This window comes from Pestalotiopsis fici (assembly GCF_000516985.1).
Source record: "Pestalotiopsis fici W106-1 unplaced genomic scaffold PFICI_Scf_6, whole genome shotgun sequence".
NCBI classification, from domain to species: domain Eukaryota; kingdom Fungi; phylum Ascomycota; class Sordariomycetes; order Amphisphaeriales; family Sporocadaceae; genus Pestalotiopsis; species Pestalotiopsis fici.
The window spans coordinates 1-16,616 of record NW_006917096.1 but is presented as its reverse complement, the minus strand read 5'-3'; the positions used below and the strand labels follow the sequence as shown (position 1 = coordinate 16,616).

Here is a 16,616-nt window from a genome sequence, read left to right as displayed (position 1 = left end):
AATAAGGACAGACGAATGGATGACATGTGGAATGCACTCAGCATGCGGCTCAAGGGACCAACTTTGGACATACCACTTCAAGTAGTTTGAGAGGAGAGTAGCTTGTAATCCATTAGTATGATTGTGCGCAAAAATTTGTTCCCCGGGACAAATATGGATGGCGATATTGCAATGTTGAATCGTTGGCCTCGGCATCGGCGGCGACACCTAGGGCGTGCGATTATCAATGTTCTCCGGCAAAGGCCTCGACCCGCTCATGTGCGGGACAGGTTTAGTGGATCCTCTGGAGTTCAGAGCGCCGATGCGGAATACAAAACAGCATTCAGCTTGTCATTGAAATACCGACAAAAAAGCGACATCGTCAATTGATTAAGGATACCACATTTCGCCTCTTAAGTCTCTTTTGTCGGAGCCATCGCTTCCTCGCTTTTTTTGAAAACCTCTTGCTCCCAGCTCAAGACCCCGCTGCGCTTCAACATGGCTGACGAGGCCGCTGCCGCTGCCGCCAAAGAGGCCGCCATCAAAGCGCGCGTCGTCACGCACATGAACAAGGACCACGGCGGCGAGCTGGAACTCTACCTGCGCGCCTTCAATGGCCTTTCGTCGTCGGCAGCCGCCGGCGCCCAGATCACCGACATGTCGCTCGAGGGCATGACGGTCAAGTCGGCGTCGGGGACCCACACCGTGGCCATTGAGCCACCGCTGGCCAACTGGTCCGCCTCCCGCGTCCGCCTCGTCGAAATGGCTGGCACGGCCCTGAACAAGCTCAACCTGAGCGACATTCGCGTCAGCTCGTACACGCCACCACAAGGCTTTGACTGGGTCGTCTTCTTTGGCGTTGTGCTCTACTTTATCTGCGCCGCGGCCCTTCCCCTCGTGCAGCCCGACACCCCCGCCTGGGACGCGTTGGACGCCTTCTTCCCCTACGGCCCCGTCGGCTTCCGCTGGCTGGTCAAGGCTATTTTCGTCCCCGTCTTTGTCCTGCACGTTACCGAGTGTTGGTGGATGGCGACTACGCGGCTCGAGAAGCACCGCGTCGCGCCCGGCAAGGTCTGGTGGCTCTGGGCCGCCTCGCCCTTTTTTGACGGCGTCATGTCTTTCCGCCGCTTTGATGCCCTTGTTGATGCCGAGGGGAAGAAGAAGGAGGCTGCCAAGCACTGAGCGATTGAAGATGCCTCACTACCAGGAAGAAAAGAAGATATATGGATTGTCATGCGAACAGCCAAGAATAGAGAGACTCCCGGCCAGACATTGTTGTGCTGTACTGAGGCGTATCCCAGTGCTGTAATGGAGGATTTTACACAAGATGCGAGTAAACTGTCTAAAGTAACATGTCAAGAATTTTAATGAAGTGGTTTCGAGCGAAATAGAGCGATTTTCCTAGTCACAGTGTCACGTTGACATCTCGTACAATCACTCACCTCCACGCCGTTGCTCCTTGGCTTTGAGAAGCATAAATGACAACACCGACCGGATCAAACAATCTCGGTTTGGATCTCCGTCGACTTTTTCTTGTACCTGCCGTTTGACAGATATCATCGACGGCCTCCTGAATCTCCTCAATGGAGGCATAGCTCGCTCCCAGACTCGCACCAAGTCCAGCCCACTCGCAGTCGTCTCGAGCTAAGGTTTTCTTCTGTCGTGCCGGTCATGACCCAGGGAGTCGCATTATTCGAGGCACGTTGAAGCGAGTCGTAGCCGCCATTTGTGACGAACATATCGCCATATGGAGGAATATCGCCGTACGGGGTTGACTTCTTGACTCTGTGGTCCGGTGGTATGATCACATCATTCTGGGTTGATTCTCTTGCCGCGGTGCATCCATACGAAATGACTTGGAGTGGAAAGTATTTGTGTACTTAAAGTGCTTACGCACGCTAAAAAGTCCCTGTAGTGTACTAAAAATACCCTTGAAAATCACTGATGGGGGCCGTGTCTTCAGTACATCTTGTACCCTGAAGTCACCCGACGCTGACCCCTTGTCCAAGCTACTAGCTAGTAGCAGACGCCGCTCATCCGTGGATGTTCATGCGGTCTTGGCAGGGCGCCGATTGTTCACATGCGATAGAAAGATACTAGAAGATGGCAATACTCTATCGATTATCGGAAGATGTCGACCGACCCTAGTACGAAAGTGTGTCCCATTGTATTTACTGTTCCGTCGAGGGCTGGTAGCCAGAGCTCCATCTTCTGCGGCAAGATCCATGTCATGTCGAAACCCGAAACCCAAAATATGGCATCCGGCGCAAAACCACTGCTAGCCTTGACCTGCACGCCCGGCGCGCGGCAATCCCATCAAAACTCTTGCGACAATGATTGGGCAGTACATCAATTTACTGCATAATTTTCGGTTTTGAAGTGATGCTCCTGACGGATTCGTCAATAGGCTGTTATACTACCAAGCACCTTCAAGGAGCTGGTTGGGAAGGGGGGCAGCTATACCGCCGTTGAGGACTACGGAGACTAATGTAATGTACTCGGACGGAGCGCGACACTAAATGGCCAAAAACGGTGACAATGACAATTCATCCAGGACATGAACAGTCCTCGTCAATTTGGTGCAATCCAAAAAGCCCTTAGCACACTCAGAGTGCAACATCCCAGGAGACCGGTGGTCCTTCTCAGCGAATCATGTTCCCTTGAAAGCACTCCCCATCAGGAAAGAAGCCGGAGACGCAAGGCCAAATGGATTTCATTGTCATTGGCGTTCTCTCGCCGCCCACGACTCCCGTGTACTGCGAGACTAAAGACAAGGGTGGAATCTTTTTTCTTTCACAATTCTTATGAGAAGATCAATCTGAACCTGCGTGATAGCTCGCCTACATCAAATTCAAAATCACTATGCTAAACACAGCAACATGTCTTATTTAAAATGGCTTGTAACGAATTCAACTGCAAGGCAACCAATTTTGCTACCACATTTCTTCTTCTGACACTTAGCGTTGACTTACGCCATGGCTTCTTCTTGCAATCTCGACTTTCTCGGGATGTCTGAGCAAGTTCGCTGCGTAATCCAAGTGCAAAGAGTTTTGTGTATTGATACATATCCCTTGAAAGATCAGAATACAATATTACTTTGTTTAGTTGATGCTAATCTCACAGTGGATCAATCAGACTTTCCGTACTGACGTAACATTGCACATGTCACAGATGTGAACAAGAAGGTTGAGAAAAGTGTCTGAGTTGTATGATATCTACTGGCTATCTACTGGCTATCTACTATCCCGTTTCCCATATTCTTGTTGCTACCGAAATCTCGGATCAGATTCTCATAGGAGTCAGCCTCGCACATGGCTATTGAAAGAGAAACAATATCGAGTTAATATAATGATTGATACAGCGGACGGAGATGAAATGAATGGAAAAATGAAAAGCATTTGAAGTCACTTACGTCTTTGTTGTTGGTCCTTTTGTTCGTCTTCCAGTTGGAGCTGTTGGTGACTAGCGGATCCAGAAATTGCTGATGTCTTGGTCACAGATGACACTCTTGTTGGCGCAGCGTTGGTTGACGATGTCGCTTCATTCTGGAAGCAACACAAATCATGGGTCAGACAAGCCATGCTAGGGATTAGGATAGAAAAGCTTCTGAGCGGAACAAAAAAAAAAAATAGAAACGGAAGAATGGTGAGATTGACTACTTACGTTGTTGTCGCGGATGAGATGTAACGATATCTCTTTCGTCCTGCTCATGTCGAGCAGCAACGTGTCTGAAAACTTAGACACAAGGTCCGACTTGGCGATGTGACGTCCGCTTCTTGCCATCTTTGCGATAGCCGACTGCGATATACCATAGATTAGAAGGACCATGAATAGACAATACAGAAGGGGAACCGAATCAATAAAAGTAAATAACGAAAGCAAATATGAAATCACTTACAATCATCCTCTTCCTCGTCTTGCTGCTGCTGTGGTGGCGGCACGAGCAGCAATGGTTCGTCTTCCTGATCTTGCTGCGGCTGTGGTGACGGCAGCGGAACGGGCAGCACTGGCTCATTTAGGAACTTAAGCAAGGGTGCCAGATCACCAGCCCCAATAAGATCCAATTCTGGCCCAGGGCTGCCGGCTGGGTGTTCCGACTGGGACTGGGCCTCGCCGATAGCTGAGGTGTCCGCAGCCCACGTTTGCTCGTCCACATCATCCTGGAATCTCAGCAATAACTGGTCCCAATCGACGTTCTCATCCGTCAATGAGGATCTATCGTTTTGAGATCCAGAGATCACGGGGTGGACCGTGGGAGGGGCCCCATTAAGGTGGGGGAAATGGTCCAAAGGGTAGGCCATGTTTGATAGTCTTTAAAAGTCTTCAGACGTTAGGGCTTGGTACCGTTCTATATATGTGGGATGGCAAGACTGAAACTTCAGACTTAGACTGCAGAAATATGATGGCATGAAAGGAGATGCAGAGCATGTTGCTGTATGTACGGGATGGGAGCATAGAGTAGGTATGTAGGTAAAGAGAATGTGTATATGAGACGACGAGGGAGGTGGTTAAGTGAATATAAAAAGGGAAGGGAGCACAGAATTAATATCTAGGTGTATGGAACGAGTATGAAAGATGGCGATGGATGTAGCTTTTTGGATATGAAAGGGGATAAAGAAAACAAGAAAGAAGAAAAATTGCAAGATCTTGAGAGCTTTTGGGGTGGTATTGAGTAATGATGGAAATACTTACGAGCACTTAGGACAGTGTCTTCTTACTATATGAGAGCTTCGAATGAATAGCGGACTGGAAAGAAAAGCAATAGCAGATGGAATTGCTGGTCCAGACATTGTAATCCTTTTGGGAGGCGTCGACTTCCGTATGGGTTGTACGGCGGTCCGTACCGGGCTGTATGCAAATTGCTCCCCTTCTTAAACAACGCTCACAAGTGCCGCCCCCATTAGGCCGGACGCATTTGGCCTTCATGCGACGACACCTGCTGTATAAACCAATAACGCAATGTTCGACTTTGCGTCTTATGAGATGATGCTGTGAAAGATTTTGCCCAAGTAGCTGATGTAGTAATAGAGTAAAGACAATGAACAATGCGTGGATGTGTGCACGAGTAAAGCGCATAGTTGATGGGGGATGAGGTGAATGTTTTGAATAAAGATTGGAGAGTTGAAAGGGGTGGCAGAGCCTGGGTATTTATAAACAATCTTCCTCAGTCCAGGCTATCGTAGCATGACGCAACTTGTTGACATCGACAGCCATTTTAGAAAGTGCGAAGACACTAAGCAATTTGTTCTTGCTGTTGCCACCATTGAGAGCGAGTCACGACCCACTTTCGCAGTAAAGGTCCTAAGCTGCTGGGCGTGTTTGGCACGTTCAGGCTCAGTATGGTGTTGACAAAGGAAACCACGCGAAGGGCTTCTTGATTGGAGGCCAAAGAAGTGGGGATGGAAGGATGACTTCGGAACGACTGGAGAAAGGCAAGACGTACTGTGAGTCCAAATCACATGGCTAAGGCGATGATGGCAGTTAAGATGGAACTGGAAGTACCACACTATCGCCGGCCTCTTAGGGAAGTAGTATTGCGTGCCACCGCATCGCGACAATGTATTTGCTCGATAGTTTCAACAAATCGTGGAAGGCCGTTGTCACTCAGGCCTGTCTGTAGTGGATGGATAAGTTGATGTTGTCAAATTCTCCACTATGCAAGAGGACGAGACGAATCGTAGATGAAGAAGTATGGGTACAGTCATATATTACAAGTCTCTTGTCGAGTCTGGGTTCTAGTCTGTTCAAAGCATAACACAGCAATGATGGCATGGTGAGGGTGAAATGAGAAAGAGTCATGACGCCGCTGGGGCAAACAAGTCGAGTGAACCTACCTAGTAGATAGTCACTGCCTAGTCAAATGCCTCTTGACACGGAGACATCTGCTGGAGAGAAAGGACTACAGGCAATTCCCGCAACTGCAAGTTCCTCCCAGGTGCGAAACCGTCCCGCCACCGCAATGTGTAGCTGGCGCAGCAGCGATCATTCGATGGCGAGGCAATCAAACGCCACAACTGCAAACTGGTCATTAACTTTGGAATGCCGTTCATTTTGTTTTATTCAACGCCGTATTTGTGTTCCAGCATGTTGGCGTTCAAGCGGAAATAGCTGCATGATTCGCTCCTATGTGCTTGATGACGACGAGGTAGAAGGTGTGAACTCAACGTACTTTCACTCTCGGGTAGGATGATGTGTCGGAAAAGGGAAGAGAGCTCCTTGAAACTGCCGCCTACATTCCGGAGACTTTGAGGTAGTGTCGACAGTTTGAAAGACCGGAGAATTCATGTTGTTCTTTCCGCCTCTAATGATTGCCCATATAGCCCCAGACGGTCACCCTCAAGGCTGTACTACCCGATTGGGATGTTCTCTGCAGAGATCTTTCCCATTTGTATAATTGTCCCTACAAATGGAGCCAGCAATATGGGGGAAGGGGGGATTCCCCTTCACTCGTTACAACAATAATAACAACAACAACACACAACCATCGTTGTTTCTTGTCTGTTGAACAGTACGCTTGGGTACTGTGTAAACAAATCCCCACTCCTCCTCACCTCTTCCTTTTTTCCTTTTGCTCCCCAGACTTCCATCTTTTCTTCTTCCAAGACGTCCACCCTCTACTCTACCATCCTACATCCATCTTTCACCAGCTTTCTCAACGAAGCACTTGACTCATCAGAATGCACCAATTCATTCATTCCCACGACTTCTTTTGTCGCATAAATTTTGAACAATATTGAAGGCACTATTTCCGCTGAAAAGGTCACATTCTCAATCAATTTCGTCTTTTTTTCGCATTCTCTCCTGTCGCGTGGATACAGATCCCCGCGATAGCCCACCGATCTGGCTCGGCTGCTTTGATGTTCTCTCCATCGTCACTTATTCCCTAAGTTGTCCGCAATTACAGCGTCCATAGTTTTGACAAAGCATTCTATTTCTTCCACCACGACGTGCGGCGCCCACGGCAGGAGCAAAAAAAGAAATCAAGTAAGTAGCGCTACTGATTCTTCCTATAATTCATTTCTATAACAGTTTATGCTTTCCACTTATCCCTCTGGAGACTATAATAAAATCGCTTGACCATATTTCTTTTCTTTTCTAAAGATGAGCAGCAAGTTCTGCATCTAGCCGCTGCTTAGCAGCTGCAGCATCAATCACAGCTGCCGCGAGAGCAAAACTTGCGAGCACAACATCGACAGCATCGACAGCAGCGACGATTGCAAGGAGAACGGCAATACCAAAGGAAGCAGCCACAACTGCGTAAGTCAGTTTGAATACTCAATTCTGTCCCTCCTCCATTTTGAAATAGCATCCAAGACCATGTTACCATGAAATATTACGATGTTGCACGGTCGTAGGAGGATCTGATTAGAGGAGCTACCTACTTGTCATTGATGTAAGAAACATGCGCATCTAAGTCACAATTCTATAATTAGGAAAAACGGAAAGGTTAGGACGGATCCTGACCGAAAGATCGCTCCTTGCTTGCCGGGCGCCTGTGGCCAGGGATTTCTTGTTGCGCTGCCAAGGAGGTAAGGCCATGGCTCTTGCAGCAGTGCGAGACCAGCATATGGCCTTCAAAGCCTAGGCGGATAGAAATATCGCGGGGCTTGACGATAACTGTTCTGGGATGATAGTGTGAGCTTTTGGGAGTTGGACTTTCGTAAGCAGTAATGGGGAGAGGGAGAAGAAAATGTATTGTAACATAGAAATAAATGGCCTTTACCACAGACACTCCAGTCCTTTAGTTCATTTCGATTGCTTCCAGTGCCTTATTTTTTGTAGACCAAGAAGAATAATCTAAGACGTCTTTGAAAGACATCTTCGCTCACATCATATTGCTGATTGCAATCGAAGCCCAGCTTTCTGTACTATGACTTCGTGCCGACCATGGTCTCACCTGAGTCGGTATGTGAAGGCGCAACTGAAGACGAGATGATCGAGGAAGCATTGAAAAGATGTCTCAGTTGATCTCTAGTCTGCAAAAGAGAGGTGCTGAAGAGCGACTATATATACCCACGCAGATGATCTGCGGTGGGTATTGACTAAGTCAGTACGACACATGGATATACCCGTATGTGCTCATAGCCTGCTGTGTCATTCATGGTATTCACTAGTTGCCAATTAATGACTCACATATAATCTCGTTCTATCATGACAGTCATTCTCATTGTCTGCAGAGAGGTGTACCAATTCGGGATTTCAGACGCTAGTCTTTGGAAAATCCCCGAGAGGCTGCTATCCTCCATAGCTTGTCCTCGGCCACAAGGAGAACGAATATTTCTCATTTCAATTTGTCTTGCGAAGCAGCTCAAGAAAGTTTTAATCGGGAGGCCGGTCAGTTTGGTACAATACAACCCCACTGAAACATGCGTTACCTGCAGAGCTCTCACTCTTTTTGTCTCTACGCAGCTGTCGAGAAGTTGGTAAATTTTTGATGCATTGCGTCTGCTCCTTCTCAGAATTCCATATAGCTTGTTCTCTGGCGTAATCAGTAACCGCCGCAGATCACCTGCTCTGATATATTGACTAGGTCTCTCCTACTTGTCTTTTGTTTATACATAGGAACCACCCAGATATCTTTCTTACCTTCCCTCAGTCCTTCCCTCCCTATCACATCGGTCCAGGTGAGAATACCCTGTGGTCATCCCTCTTCTTGTAAAGGAACATCTCTCCTGCAGAAGTGGGATCAACGCGTTTAGCTGAGAACTGACTATTATGCGATTCAAGATGACATGGCAGTTACAACTCTTCCGACTCAGGGGAGGACATATGCGATAAAAGTTGCAACGGTGTACTAGATGAAGATCATGTCAAATGATAGCGAGACGTGTGAGTCAAGACAGGATACAAAAGGTCTTCTGTCCAATCACTATCCTGACTGGCGTATTATTCGAATCCAGTCATGCTAGTTGCTCATTGATGATCGATATATTACTAATATCACAAATGTCTCGTAATCTCCGAGCTCTGAGCATCTTGTTCGGCAAAGCCATGAAATGCAGTACATTATTCCCTCCTTATCACTCTAATGGGTATATATGGGTATTCTATTTCCAGGTACTTATACAGAACAACCAAGTGTCCCAAGCGTCTCGAACAGACATTGATTTTTGTTAGGCTTTCTTGGTAGGGTTTCTAAACTGTGGCTGGTTATACCTACTTTGATAACCAACTCATCAAGCCTTACGGCGCCTACTAAGCTTTTAGTCAAAGTGTAACAGGAAGAATGTTGTTATCGACTTACCGCTTCCCACATTTCCTGGTTCGCACAACCAGCTTGAATGAGCTGCTCTAGCTGCTCTTCTAGAGCAGCTGCAGCTTCCACAAACTCCCTCCGCGAAGCGCGAATCCTCGACAGCAATTGATACTCCCGACGGCAGAGCTCCAAGAATGCTTGGGCATCTCTTATGAGATCCCAGCTGAGGATCTCTTGGTCCCAGTTTGACAAAGCCGATGCGGCCTCGCTGTTAGCAGCAATCGAGGCATAGGCCTCGTCAAAATTTGGGAGAATCTGGAGTATCCTTCTGCAAATAGCAGCGGCCTGTCTATTTTGGCCGTTGCCCAGAGCAGAGGTGATACTCCACCGCCGTGAGATTCTCATATGGTAATAAGCGACATCAGCGCGGAAGTCGCTTATTTCCGCCGCGCTGGTGCGCTTATCTGTGACGTTTAGGTCACACTCCCTGCCTCTCTTGACGCAGAGTTGACAAGGGCCGCCATGAGGATTGCGCTGACATTTTGTCCTGCTCTTGCGGCAGGTCTTGCAAGCGCCCGCCACAAGGTCGCTGACCTTCCTTTCGGGATTCAAGCGTGGCTGGCCGTTCTTACGCAAGACTATCAACAGCAAGAATACCATAGGTTAGAGAAACCATACTAGGCCAGGTGGAAAAAGATGAATGGAAATAAAGAAGAGAAGTGATAAAAACAATTACTTACGTGGTTGTTGTTGTTGCTGCTGGGGCTGCTGCTGCTGCAGCTCCTCTAGCAGCCTTTGTCTACGCTGCCGGTGGTTGTGCGCAAACCACCGGTGTTGCCGTAGTCGCCCCGCTGGCAAGTGGTTCTGCTGAGCTTGCGCTTGCTGTTGTTGCTGCTCTTGTTCTAGAAAGGAAAGGTATGGATAAGCGATTTTATTATAGTCTGCAGACGGATAATTGGAATGTTTAAATTGTTATAAAAACAAAATAGTGAATGGATCAATAGAAGTACTTACGTTGTTGTTGTTCCTGCTGCTCCTGCTGCTCCTGCTGCTCCTGCTGCTCCTGCTGCTCCTGCTGTTGCAGCTGCCGCCCTTGCCCCTCCTGTTCATCCGCCTGTTGGTGCTGATGACGAATATCCAGCATGGCAGGATTTATAGTGTCAGGGCTGGAGCCAGTGTCAGGGCTGGAGCCATATCCAGCCGCAAGCAGCTCGCGCATCAGGCGATCCTCTAAGGTCTCCGAGCTATCGGAGGGGGTAATGGTGGCCTCTGATTGAGCCATGGTTGTCTGGTAAAGCATTTAACACTTAGTAACGGGGAGACTCTGGGACTACGTGCTAAAGAACCACGACCATCTGGGTATAGAACTTGACCATTCAAAATAGGGAAGGAATGAAGTATATGGGTAACAATATGTGGAGATCAAGGGCTGAATCTCGATAGAAGGGAGTCGACAGAGGAATATAAAGATAAAAGAATAGTTGTGAGAGAAAGCAGAGAGGAAATTACAATATCTTCATAGCTTTCAGGATAATATTGAGTAATAGAGAAAATACTTACGAGCGCTTATTAGAGTGTCTTTCTATGATATCCAAGAACTACGAATAAATAGCGGGCTGGAAAGAAAAGGAACAGCAGATGGAATTGTAGCAGGTAGAATGCTCTTTTATAATTAAAAAAGCAAAGTCAAATGGGAAAATTTGACCGCAACTACGATGGCTTGTTGAGAAGTTAATCGACACCCCCAGACCAGGCCGGTGATACCTCAGGAAGTGAAGCATGGCAAAAAGTAACATGAAACCTAATTGTACTGTGGTTAATCGAGAAGGAGATCAGTAGGCCCGTACGTATAGAGGCAATGAGCCTCTCAATTGCCAGGGAGAAACACCTTAAGGCTCTCGGATAGTTAGAGGTTGCAAGAGCCCAGCAGGGCCCGGTATGAATTCTTAGAAACAATACGCAGCGAACAAAGTCAGCTTTGGTCGAGTAGTACGGCGAGCTGTTTGAATAGATCGTACTACAGAGGCAGCAGGCAAGTCCCCCGGCTATCCTTTGTCGACTTTCACCACAGTGACGCAAGTACCTAAAGATTGTGAGGGCGTTTCTTCTCCAGACGCGGCTTCTCTACTGCAGACTCTTTGGTCATCTGATACACAAGGTTCGAGAACGTCCGCATGTTTCCCTCTCAACGGGCATCAGACTTCTAGAGTTCGGGCGTGAAAGACCTCGTGAATAGATGTGTGACTCGACGCACTTCTTACGAGCTAGAATGGTACACGCCTGTTTTCGCGTGGCCGGAAGTTCAGCTGACCCGATCCACGACGGGAGAATGCTGGTATTATGCCCTTTTCACCATGAACACATTTCAATATTAATATTACTACGGCTTTTCCCTTCTCTTACGTACTGGCCAAGTAGCAACTCGTCCTGATTGATTTGTCTGGTTCCATCTGGCGAAGAAGTGTCGTTCCACTTCATGCCCAACAGGGGCGTCAATGTATCTGGTCTTGAGTGGCCAAACGTTCCAACTGTAAAAACGTCTCGGCCAGACTTTGGTCGTTGATTCTAGGCAAAGGGGATCCTTTAGGCCGATGCGTCGAGGGTACACCAGGCTGAACCAGTCTTTGGGCCAATAGATTGAGGCTCCTTGAGGCTGAAACCCTATTACCGGCTTAATTTTATAATTAAGGTTTGATGTCGCAATAGTATATATATGATGGCTATTACATCCCACCTCCCAACCACCGCCAATTCAGATATCTACTAGACCAGAACTCCGATGTTGGCGCGCAAAGCAGGGGTTGCGATGAAGAATTTGGCCTGACGCGACATGACACTTGTACTGCATTTGTATGTGGACAGAGACTTTCCCCCCTTGCTTTTTTAGCCTTGCGCATGAAAAGCTATTAGGCGATGCTCTGACACTGGAGCATATTTGAAGAGCAGTAAAAAGAAGCAAAAAAAAGTCATGAGTGGTGGGCCTCCCACAGACATTCGTAGCCGCGTAGCCAATCGTAGAGAGACGGGTTATCTAACTTGCGTCAACCCCTCAATGACCATGCCCAATTGCGAGACGACTTGGTGAAAGCTGGTGAGAGAGGAGATTTCATTGATTTTCTTTTAATACGACAATAACTCCAGGAGATTTCCTGCTATCCTTTGCAACACTCACCACACTCGTGCCAATATATTTTCTGTACTTGGCTCTTGGGGCAGCAAGCTTTGGAAACCAAATTTTGAGCATTCCATCGCTCAACACAGGTACTCTGGTGACCTCTCTCCCAGCCTCCTCAATTTACGATATTTCTCTCCAAGATGGCCCGAATATTCAACTTCGTGGTGTTTGTACCCTTGGTACGTCACCTGCTCCAGTCTATGTCACCGAAATGGAAATCTCACCAATACCTTATTCTAGCTGTTGTCAACCTTGCTTGCAATTTCCATGTAAGAATGAATGATTTGACGGCATCCGTTTTGATCAAATTTCGCGGACACTGGCGCCAAGCTCACAAAAGTGCTCGCAGATTCGGCTTGGTCAACTCAAGTCATGTATCCCTGCCCATTTCGCTAGGCACCCGGCTGGTGACTCTGCTTCTGCCAATGCTGGCGATGGCAAACTTTTTCCTGCCTCGTATTCTAGAAAGAATAGCCCCTGCGTGGAAGCATACCTGGTTGGCCGCCTACGCTCACCTCACGCTGCAAATTTTGCAAGCCATTATTACCGTGGTCCTCTCAACTTTGTATGCTGAAGGCCTTCTTACAGGGCCAGGCCTCGACTGTAGTCTGCACAATCGATGGCAACAGCTCTGGCGTAACCACGATTCACAATCTATCCAGAGGATCCAGGACGCGTTTGATTGCTGCGGCTTCCTTTCGCTGAGGGACATGTCAGAGCCGCATCGCGGGACAGATACGACACTTTGCGGGAGCACCTACCATAGACTTACACCATGTGTAGGTCCATGGGGCAGAGCCATGCAGCGTAGCTCGAGCCTTGGGTTTGCGGTGGCCGTTGTCGTTGGCGCCATCCAGGTAGGTGCCTATCCGCATAGTAACGTTGTTTACATGACACCTAATTTCTTTGTGTATAGCTGACATACATTGTGCTGGTCCGGGCTCGTATTGGTACGGGCAATGGCTATTCTGGACTCGATCGCGGCGTAAATGTCGGCCAAACAGGGGCTGGCGTGCAGCGTATCGGAGCTGGAGAGTTTGGTCACATGATTAACGCCGACGACGGTGAGGTCAGGTTACCCCGAGATCTAGCGAGGTACGAAGAGTCGAGTGTTCCTCGAGGCTATGGGACGACAAATGATGAGTCAAGCCCACTAGTTCAGCCTTCAGGCCTCGGCGATGAAGCCAGGCAATGGGGGGCACCTCGTTGATGGGTGAATTGATGGTGGGTCATTACGAGGATTCACGGCAGAGCTCCCGCCCACATTCCCCTTGGTGGGTGGTGAGGTGAGGAAAATTTCAGAGAATTTACATTTCGGGGAGAAAAAATTGAAATTTCTCGCAGGATGAGACCTAGGGAACGTATGAAATAATGAGGGTCAAAGAGAGTATTCGAGCTAGCATTGAGGAGACTCGACAATAGCTACTTGGGATTGCAATTCTCAGATTTCTTTTGTTCGGACTGTCATGTTTTAGGTAGTATCGCCATGGACAAGAAAATGATTATTTTGCACCAGTCTGCAGCGTTGTTCACTGTTTTTTGACATCCGCTGCCCAGAAAACGGAGGGGCATTTGCTTGATGCGCGACAGTTTCCAGTTGACCAACGGTGGGATGCACCAGCGTTCTCCAACAGTACAGCCCGGTTGTTCAGTTCAATGATGGGTACCTAATTTAAAGCGATGCAAGCCCATTACAAAATCTATTAGCAAATACTACACGATGAAGCATTTTTTGAGCCATTACAAATTTCAATTGGCAAATGCACAATGAACAAAAATTATTAGCCATTGAGATTCCTGCTTATTCATTGCTAAGCAGCCGACGTGGTACTCTGTTGGCCCCCTAGCTGGGATCAAGTGTAATGCTCCGGAGAATATGACAAACTGAGGGTACCCCCCCTTAGGTGACCTAAGAATTTCCCCACAATTTTAAAATCCAAAAGATAACCTAAGGGTACCTGCGGGGCCACCGCTACCTGTATTTCCTTTTTATATGGATTTAGTAATAATATTGATTTTTAGCCGTAAAAAAAAAAATAGTATCGATTTTTAGCCTTATAAAATAAAAAATAATATCGATTTTTAGCTTTGTAAAATAAAAGATAATATTGATTTTTAACCTTTTAAAAATAAAAGTAATATTAATTTTTAGCTTTTTAAAATTAAAAATAATATCGATTTTTAGCTATAACGAATTAAAAATAATATCGACTTTTAGCTTTAAAAAATTAAAAATAATATTAATTCGCAGTTTTAAGTAATTAAAAATAATATCGATATATAGCCTTAAAAAAAAGAAATAATATCGATAAGTTTTTTTTTTATAATATAAAACGTTTTATAAAAAAAAATAATAGAAATAATATATTTAATTTTAATAAATAAACGCGGTATTAAAAGTTTTAGCGGGGTAAAAATTTTAATCTTTTTACGATTTTATGCTAAAATTAAATAAAATATAATTTTTAATTAACGCTTATTATAATATTTAGCAAATTTTTTAAAAATTATTCGTAAACCGTTATAATAATACGCCGAATTTATAAAAATACGGTATAAATTTAAAATCGATTTAAAATTAATTTATTAGCTAATATATATTAATATAGCCCGAATATTAATAATATTTTAACGCCGATAACGGCTATTTTAAACGCGGTAACCTCCTTTTTTACGACGTCGACGAAGCAAATTTATATATTATCGCGCGATTATTTAGGGCGCTCGCGCGCCCGATCGCGTAGCTGCTAATATTTTATTATATAAAAAAAAAAGTTATTATTAAAATTAATAAAATTTATTATCGTTATAAAATCGAACCTAATATGCTTTGCTATAATATAAATTTGCATTTTAGCTATAATTATATTTTATATAATATTAATTCGAAATAAAACGTTATATATTCGAACCCGAATAATTTAAAAAAATATTTTAAAATTATTTACGATTTTAATTAGGCTTCCGTAATTATTAGTGCTTTTTTTAATACCGACGATTAAAAGCTTATTAGTAAATTTATTTATTATTTTTTTGCACCCGAATCGCACCCGAATTTAATTTAAAGCAGAATTTTACAAAAATATGCGTACGCTAGCTCGTAAAAAAAAGACCGAGCTTAATATATTTAAAAAAAAGTTTAATATTTGCCGAATTATAATCCTCCGCCTTAAAATTTTAAAAGCCGATAATATTATATATATTTTTATATACGATTAATATAATATTTTTATTTATATATTGCTTATTTAATACGATTTAAACGCTATAAAAAAAAAAGGCTAGTTACGCTTTTGGCTAAAAGTATAATAATTATAAATATAGCGATTATTTTAACCGCGGTATATTTCCTTACACTATATATTTTTAACCTTTATTTTATTAATATTAAAATAATTTACCTTTTTTTTAAACGCGATAAAAGCTATTTTATCTAGCGAATATTTGCTAATCCCGAAATTAAATAAAAAAAAGCTAATATAAATAAATAATAATTTTAGGACTTATTTAATATCGATTTTAACTTTAACTAAATAGCTGCCGTTATTATTTATTTTTAATTTATCGCTTTATATAAGGTTTCGAAATTTCGCGCTCAAATTCCCGAGTTAGATAATTTAAAAAAGGAGAAAAAAAATAATAAAAGTAATAAATTTAAATAGTAAAAAGCAGATTTATTAAATTTAAGTTTATAGGTTTGATTTTTATTATTGCTTTTTTCGATTATTTTTTGCGTTTTTTTTTTGCATTTAAAGTATTATAATAAGGGTATTTCGGTATTTATATTAGGCATAATATAATATTTATTTAGCGACGGCGTTAAAAGGATATAAATTTATAAATAAAATATATAATAACTATAATTGCTTATAGTATATTATTTAATATGCGTAAAAGTTTATTACGTAATAATTTTTGGTATTTTTTATTTAATATTTTTTTAATTTATTTTCGATTTAAAATCGATATTTATTTATTTTATCCTTAAATAATAATCGATATCTATTTATTTTATCCTTAAATAATAGTCGATACTTATTTATTTTATTTTTAAATAATAGTCGATATTTATTTATTTTATTTTTAAATAATAATCGATATTTATTTATTTTATTTTTAAATAGCAGTCGATATTTTTTTTAATTTCTTGAAAGAAATTTATTTATTTATTTATTTATTTATTTATTTAATTTATTTAATTTATTTGATTTATTTTATTTATTTGATTTATTTGATTTATTTTATTTATTTGATTTATTTTATTTA

The 16,616-nt window shown here is 43.9% G+C and overlaps 4 protein-coding genes across 4 annotated transcripts; 2 read left to right on the top strand and 2 right to left on the bottom strand.

The window, feature by feature from the left end:
- Positions 1-477: 477 nt before the first annotated feature.
- On the top strand, positions 478-1,161 carry PFICI_08494 (uncharacterized protein; the record flags this gene model as incomplete). Its single annotated transcript, XM_007837075.1, has 1 exon — positions 478-1,161. One exon carries the CDS (start codon positions 478-480, stop codon positions 1,159-1,161), a length of 684 nt encoding a protein of 227 aa, XP_007835266.1.
- A 2,708-nt stretch (positions 1,162-3,869) lies between these two features.
- Positions 3,870-4,280, bottom strand: PFICI_08493 (uncharacterized protein; the record flags this gene model as incomplete). The annotated part of the gene is made up of 1 exon (XM_007837074.1): positions 3,870-4,280. One exon carries the CDS (start codon positions 4,278-4,280, stop codon positions 3,870-3,872), a length of 411 nt encoding a protein of 136 aa, XP_007835265.1.
- A 4,882-nt stretch (positions 4,281-9,162) lies between these two features.
- PFICI_08492 (uncharacterized protein) lies at positions 9,163-10,457 on the bottom strand (the record flags this gene model as incomplete). The annotated part of the gene is made up of 4 exons (XM_007837073.1): positions 9,163-9,171; positions 9,224-9,813; positions 9,916-10,077; positions 10,190-10,457. 4 exons carry the CDS (start codon positions 10,455-10,457, stop codon positions 9,163-9,165), a joined length of 1,029 nt encoding a protein of 342 aa, XP_007835264.1.
- Positions 10,458-12,784: 2,327 nt separating this feature from the next.
- On the top strand, positions 12,785-13,560 carry PFICI_08491 (uncharacterized protein; the record flags this gene model as incomplete). Its single annotated transcript, XM_007837072.1, has 2 exons — positions 12,785-13,207; positions 13,267-13,560. 2 exons carry the CDS (start codon positions 12,785-12,787, stop codon positions 13,558-13,560), a joined length of 717 nt encoding a protein of 238 aa, XP_007835263.1.
- Between the last annotated feature and the right edge of the window lie 3,056 nt (positions 13,561-16,616).